A 7,792-nucleotide genomic window follows, 5' to 3' on the forward strand; every position below is an offset into this window, starting at 1 on the left:
ACTTTGACACTTCGATTTCTAGGTTAGGTCAAAGCCAAATTCTAATTCTATTAAGTTTTATAGAATAAACACCTTTTTCTCTATCCTGACCAGCCTCCAATTATCTAGCTTTTTCCCTCTAAAATCCAGATAGCAGATTTAAGCACTACTTTCCTCTAATTTCATAGCATATTTGAAGGAGATTTTCAGAGAAATCTAGCAAGATGAGTGAGTACCAAAGTATGAAAAAGCCGGGGTTCTTGAATCATATTTATGACATGCTAAATTATTTAGAGAACACGAGAACAATTTATTAAAAAATAAAGTCACACTGGGAGACAGTCCCTGTTTGACCCACAAGGTAATCATCCAGATTTATTTTAAAAAGGAAGGTTTTCCTGTTGATTTTTAGAAGAGCAGAGGCAACAGGCAGCCATTTCTTTAGCTAATTCATGAATCTTTGAGTAAAACTTAAGCCCAGGTTACTTTGGGAGGATTTAAAATAGCAAAGCATATGTGAATAAAATGATTTGAGGTCTGTGTAATTCTGAATAATAAAATAAAGATTAAGGTGGTAATTTTGGTCCCTCAAGTACTGGTATTTAGACTTTAAAAATCAATCAAGAGAGAAGATTAAGTGGTGTTTCTTTGGCACTAAAAATGTAAAGGCAAGACTAAAATGTTCTATTTTTACAGACTTAAGGTAAAAAGGATGATATTTAAAGACATTAAAATTACTATGAACATCTCTTCAGCTTGTAAAGAATCTCTTATGAAGTACACTTAGAAGAAATCCCTGAGTATATCAAATACTCGATTGCTATCTTCTTTCCTAAACAAAGGGGAACCATTTAAAGGCTTTGGAAGTTGTGTCTGTTGATAAAGCTTCTTCAGTAGTGCTTATGAATCGGGGTGCCAAATGCTTGAGAGGAGAAATACCACATTCACGAAAGTAGGCGAGAGCACGTGGGTATATTAGCTGTTCCTACGTGAACTTAAAAACCATTCTCTAATGGTGCCTCTATTTTGTTTGAGCCACTCAATATTGTTTTTCACGGTTTCCAGCACTTGCTCCCTCGGCTTTTCTCCTGCTCCAGCATCTGGGTATTTGTTGAAAAAGCTCTCCATCTAGAAGAGAAAAGGAGGTCATTACTACGGGAGTCCTTTTGAGACCAATCCGTCTTGAAGAATTTCAGTTGCACACGCGGTGCAGTTTGTTCTTCTGCGGACTTTAACTTCAAGTAACCTCCCGGAGCAGTCTCTGACCGCCTCATGCAGGCTGAGCCCATCTCGCTGATGAACAATCGCTAACCATGGCTTTTGTACCCTGGCAGCTTGTAAACCAAAGAGCTTCTGACATGTTGGGGAGGGAGGGCAGCATTCCAGACCAAGGCTGGGTGACCAATCCTGCTTCTGCGAATTCCCTACAGACGCTGGTTTGGCTGGGGATGGTCTTGCTTAGTCTTTCACCCCAGGAATCTGGGGTATTTTAATATACATTCAGCTTACTTTACTCCAGGCTCATAAACAATCTCTGTGAACTTGATTTTACTCTCCCTCTCTTCCCCCAAGTCCTCTCCCAAACCCAATGAGAGCGCTAGCTGCTCTTTATAAAAATAAGGGTTCTTTTCCCCCCCCTTGACATACAAACGAATCTTGGCATTTTAATATCTAATACCCAGATATGGAAATGTCACACAATATCTTCCCTGCCCCCAACATGAATACACATAGCTTCCTTAGAATGGAGACTCTTGAAACTGGAAGAACTTAAATTTACATCGGAACGACACATCCGGAGTCCCCTTGACTAAGTTTATCCTAGGAAAGGACTATTCTTGCTTTGTTAAATGGAAGGATCTCATTGCGCCTCCTAAGTCTTCCAAAGCTTCACCTTTCTCAGCATTTAAACTTTGTTTTTGTTTCTTTATTTTTTTTTTCAGTTTATATACAGGAATTATTAGATAGAAAACGGATTTTTCACTGTCTTCTGTGATTTGAATGGGGAAACATCAGTTCTACTTGGGAAACAAACAAAAAATCAAAACTTCAGTCTGTTTCTGGAAAAGTGTGTAGAGGGATTCATTTTCATACCTCCCAGAGCTGGAGTTCAGTGTTGAAAGGGTCTGCGATTGTGACAATCCGTCCAAGGTTTCTATCATTGAGGGTATATCTGAAGAGAAATTCAGAGGCATAACAGAGTGTAAGAACATGAATTTAAAATCCTTTCTCTAGTTTTCTATTTAAAATATATGTTTCTTAGATAATGTTAATTTATGTTTAACTTAAAAGAATTCTCTTCAGGAGAAATTCTTAATAAATTATCAACTTCATTTTGTAGACAAATTAGAACCACTTTTCCAGGTGTGGTAGATTGCTATCGAACTCTCCAAGTCTAATCTCTTTCCTGCACAGATGAGCTCTCAACTTCTTGAACTACATGTCTCAGCCTCCCTCACAGTCAGTTTAAGGCGGATGAGCCAATTCTCACCAATGCATCTTTTGCCTTCTTGCAACATTGTTGTCTTCCCGTCTTTCAAAAAGAAGGAAATTGCTTGCCTTAGACTCCTCTTCCTCATCTTTCCCCAAAGCCAGAATATGAACACATCATACCCAGCTTGTACCCCAGAGACAGAATAATGTCCGGGGTGATGGTGGACAACAGGTGAAGCACTGAAGTCCCTGCCTTGCCTTACAAAGTATAGCCACCTCCACAGTTTGGGTCGTTCATATCAAGAGCAATAATCAGCGATATCTTTTCGGCCACTGCATTTCTGGGTGCCTGTTGTAACAACTTGGCAAGTCTTGGACTGCTAAGGGAATGGTCAGCGGTTCAAACTTATCAGCTGTTCCTTGAGAGAAAGATGAGGCTATCTGCTCATATAAAGAGTTACAGCCTCAGAAACCCTGGAGAGGGGTGGCCATGGGCTGTCATGAATACCATGCCAGTGGTTTATATGCTATGCACTGGTGCTGCAATAGGTTTAATGTTGAACCGTACACCACAAGGTCAATGGTTCAAATCCACCACTCTGTAGAAAGGTGAACCTGCCTGTTCCCATAAAGGCTTACAGCCCGTTTTAGCTCAGTAATTCCTAGTATGTCAATTTTTACGTGTTCCCTTTTCATTCTTGATCATTCCAATTTTCCTAGATTCATACTTTATAACTTCTATGGTCCAACTATTGAAGGTTGTTTGTAGCTGCTTTTAAGTGCTTTTCAAGAGTGTCAATCAAGGGAGGTACGTTGTTACTGAGAAGAGCTCTAACTTGAACCAGGTCCAGGAGTTCTCCCTTTGTGTTCATCATACATTAACGGAGAGCTGAATATTTTCCTCGTGTTGTGTTAGATGCTAGCACAACCTCACCCACACCAAGCTCACTGCCATTGAGTCAATGCCTACTGATATCAACCCTACCGGACAGGGTAGAAGAGCCCCTGTGGGTTTCTGAGACCGCAGCTCTTTATGAGAGGAGAAAGTCCCTTCTTTCTCCCATGGAGCAGCTGTTGGTTTCAAAGTGCGGGCCTTTGGGATCTCAGCCCACCTCGGAACTGCTTCGCCACCAGATAGTACTTGCTATTGCAGTAGGCCAGGTTGTACAGGCAGGATATATGTACTTGTTGTAGCCAAATGAAAAGGAATTCTATTTAGTCCCATCTCTAGGTCTCAGAATCCAGGAAAAGAACTGTGCTTCAAGGTAACTAGCTTATTGTTCCCCGGGTAGGAAAACACCGTGGTTCTTGATCTTTGACCAAATGCCATTTCAGGTAGTATAATGATTCCAGAGAAAGTACATGGAAGAGAAAAAGCAGGAAATCTGCAGAGTATCAAACAAAGTGACCACCAAGTGATTGTCCGAGCATCCCACCTGTTGACCAGATAGTCCCAGTTGAGCTGTATCCAAGTCCAGGCCATTCTCTTCCCATAGGGGTTATAGGAGATATAGCGGATGACTGTAAACACATCCTGGCTTTTAATAAGTGTCGAGTTCTTGAGCAAATCCAAATACCTAACAGAAGTCAAGCAGGAAAACAATTAAAAATGAATATTACATGTTCATCTTTGGTTAAATTCCAGTAGAATTTTGCTTTCATTCCTACAATTCAGTTCTTGAGGGGCCAGCTGATGAGGCTAATTAAATACGTCAAATATTTGAATACATTTACCCACTTTGAAAGAATAGCATTATTTAGAAACTAATGAAACACATTAGACGAGGCTTTAAAAGCAAGTGATTTTGCACGTATTACAAACAATAAACAACATTTTAATGATTAAAAAAATAGCATTTATTGAATGGAAGCATTTCACCCACTTGCTGACTAGCCCACTGCACTATAAAAGGGGACAATGAAATCAGAGAAAGTACGTCTACCCTTATTTTTCTGTAGGTTAACACGTACACTTGTTTTTTTTTAAATCTGTATACTTTTATCTATAGGCTAACATATAAGCTTAGCTTTTTAAGAAGGAACTTTCAAATATAGCCTGCATGATTAGGTTAGCTGGCTATAATTATCAAGCACAACAAACTCACTGCCATCAAGTGGATTTTGACTCATAGCAGCTCTGCAGGAAGAGTAGAACTGCCCTTGTGGGTTTCCAGGTCTGTATCTTTTTTTATAGGAGTAGAAAGCCTCATCTTTCTCCTGCAGAGCTGATGGCGGTGTTTGAACTACTGACCTTGCATGCAGCTAAGCAACCCAATGCATATCCCACTACGTCACTGAGGCTGCAATTAGAGCATAACAAATAAAGTGCAGATACATTAGAAAACTAAATGAATAAAAACAGACAACTTCCATCGAGTCGATGCTGACTTATAGCAACCCTATAGGGCAGGCTAGATCTGCCCCTGGGGTTTCTGAGATTGAAACTCTTTATTGGAGTAGAAATCCTCGTCCTCCTCACACAGAGGTCATGGTGGTTTCGAACTGCTGACCTTGTGGTTCACAGCCCAATGTTTAATCACTACACCATTTATTTATTTCATTCAATACATGGATTTAATGAAATGTATGTCATGGCTGTACCAACCACTGCGTTTTTAACTCAAGATCTTATAATCACATATTATTACTCAAAAATAATAACTGTTTGCAGTTAACACTGTCACCTATTTATTCCTTATGAAAAAGGAATCACAAAAAACGGATGTCTACTATTGATGGCATAAGGAAAATCAAAGAATAATCCATGCATTTGAATCACGGTGCTGGGGAAGAATGTCGAAAGTACCATGAACTGTCAAAAAAGGAGCTCTGGTGGCAGAGTGGTTAGGCTTTGGGCTGCGATTCAGAAAGTCAGCAGTTAGAAAAGACCAGAGGCTCTGAGGACGGAGCTTTCTACTTCTATAACAAGTTATAGTTACAGGGCCAATGCCAAGGTCCCCATGAGTCAACAGTGACTCCACGGCAGTGAGGGCTTAAAACATTTTTTTAAAATAAATTACCAAAAGGACAAATCAATCTGTCTTGCAACTAGCACAGCCAGAGAGCCCTTTAGAAGCAAGGATGATGAGATTTCCTCTCATTCTTTGGACGTGGAAAAGGACATCGTGCTTGGTAAAGAAGAGGGGCAGAGAAAGCGGGAAAGGCCTCAAAGAGATGGATGCACACAGTGACTACAACCGTGGGCTCAAGCACAGGAACGAAGTGTGGTGATGGAGCAGGACCAGGCAGCGTCTGTTCTGTTGTACACGAGGTTGCATAGGCTGGGTCAGAACTGACTCGATGGCACCTAACAATGTATGCCAATCGACCATATATATTCTCAGATTCTCCGAGCCTTGCTGCTTCAGACTTCCTAATGAAATATGAGCTAATACATAGGACAAAGAGATCATTGTTCAGTTTGAGTTGTGAGAGGATAGTTTTGAGAGTCAGCCTCTCTCAAAGAGAAAATATATTTCTAAGTTTATTATTCTTTTATTAATATACCAAGAACCAGTTTTGAAGACATTACACTAAGATAGAAGAAAACCCGAGTTTTAAGGTACATACTATCCCTTCTAATCTGTAGAGAACTGTCAGAGAGACCAGTCCTGGGAGAACATGGTGTTTGGTCAAGTGGGAGGTCAGTGAAAAAGACGAAGGCCCTCAAGGAGATGGATGGACACAGGGGCTGCATCGATGGGCTCAGGCATGGGAGCAATTGTGAGGCTGGCACCGGACTGGGCAGTGCTTCGTTCTCTTGTTCCTCGGCTCACTATGGGTCAGAGCTGACTCGATGGCACCTAACTACAACAACAACAGTCTGTAGGGCAAAGGCCCAGAGCTCAGTATCAGATTGCGTGCTATGGTTCTGGAGGCAGAGAGGGGAGAACACATTAATACGTTTAAAGTCATGCCCTTGTTATTTTGCCTTGCGGGTACTATACAGGGGACCTAGAACTTTCTTCAGCCTAGCAATGACTGTAGGGGTGTGAAGGACTGAGAGGACAAAACTGCCACACGGTGCAACATGAACAGAGAGAGGCAAAGGACGAGGCCTGTAGCGCTCATCTCTCAGTGACAGCCAGTGCTCAAGCAGGTACACGGGATCTCTGAAAAGTCAGCAGATTCCGGTCCGGAACCATGGGAGGTAAACACCTTACGGCAAGACCCAGAGGAGACTGAGATCTCTTTCTTCACCCAAATCAGGTGACTTATCGTTCCCAATATAGAAGGGATACGAGGAGATTGAACATTTACTCGAAAGGGACCTTTTTAACTGAAATTGTAGTCCAACGGGTGGTTTAAAAACTAGATTCACAGGCGATAATAGTTAAAATGAGCTAGTTCCCATTTTACTAGCTCATCACCCACCAAAGTGGAACTCTTCGAAACAATTAGATCCTAGGTGCATTTTCTTTGTAGCTGTGTGAGCAGGCCTACATCCATATGAAAATAACACATTTACTACATGTTTCCAAGAAGACAGGGAATTTACGACAAGCTTTCACGACAACCTGGGCTTGGGCAGAGCATTCTGTTGCTCTAGTCACATGCGAAGCTGGAAGACTTTGTAAATGGGTCGAAGGAGCACACTGAAGTGTGGGAAACCACACTGACGCTCACTAAAAGGGTGCGTAGATATTAATGCACATGTGTGCATATGCACATGCCGAAATATATTTGTGGCAGCTGATATTAAGTGGAATGAGTTTTCTTTCACATTGGAGTGGCTATCTTGACATGCTCTGGGATGCTGAACTTACACAAATCTCACTGAGTTGCTGGGCCCCTGGATTTTTGCACAACGATCTTCTACTTTCTAGTTCCCAAGAGTCTTACTAAACTACTTACTAATTTCTCATCGACATAATTTCACCCAATTAATGAGCCCACAGTATGGTGTTTTGTGAAATGTCAGGTGATCAAGATCTTGTCGAACTGTCTTTTGACAGAGAGAAGGACTGACAAGGCAAGATGACCCGAGGCAAGTGGGTGAAGGTTGATTGTTAGCCCGGACAAGTAAAAGCAAACTGCATATGTAGTAGTCCTTACGTATTAGTATAGCAAAAGCAACATATGTTAGACCAATAAACGCATTTCCATATTAATATTACCTCTTGTGCAAGTAAGGTCATTACCTGATTAATTTTCTGATATCCCACAGCTATTCTCCAAGATTCTATCTCTGTGTATTTGCTTATTAGAGATATTGTTTATAAGTAGAACTGTGCAATATTTTTCTGACTGACTTATTTATTTATTTATTTTCATCTTTCTTTTTTTTTTTAACATTTTATTAGGGGCTCATACAACTGTTATCCCAATCCATACACACATCAATTGTGTAAAGCGCATTTGTACATCGTTTCTCAAAACA

The 7,792-nt window shown here is 40.9% G+C and overlaps 1 protein-coding gene across 1 annotated transcript in view; it reads right to left on the bottom strand.

The window, feature by feature from the left end:
* Nucleotides 1-323: 323 nt before the first annotated feature.
* LOC101645938 (glutamyl aminopeptidase) overlaps nt 324-7,792 on the bottom strand; it is a 104,330-nt gene continuing 96,861 nt past the window's right edge. Inside the window, exons 18-20 of the mRNA XM_004703463.2 lie at nt 3,849-3,989; nt 2,074-2,152; nt 324-1,107 (exon numbers count right to left, since the gene is read on the bottom strand). Coding sequence (XP_004703520.1) covers nt 955-1,107; nt 2,074-2,152; nt 3,849-3,989 — 373 coding nt within the window. The 3' untranslated portion in view covers nt 324-954. The remainder of the gene's footprint in view (nt 1,108-2,073; nt 2,153-3,848; nt 3,990-7,792) is intronic.

Source organism: Echinops telfairi, unplaced genomic scaffold (genome assembly GCF_000313985.2).
Source record: "Echinops telfairi isolate 266 unplaced genomic scaffold, ASM31398v2 ScPeMD7_7468;HRSCAF=8506_0, whole genome shotgun sequence".
NCBI lineage: Eukaryota > Metazoa > Chordata > Mammalia > Afrosoricida > Tenrecidae > Echinops > Echinops telfairi.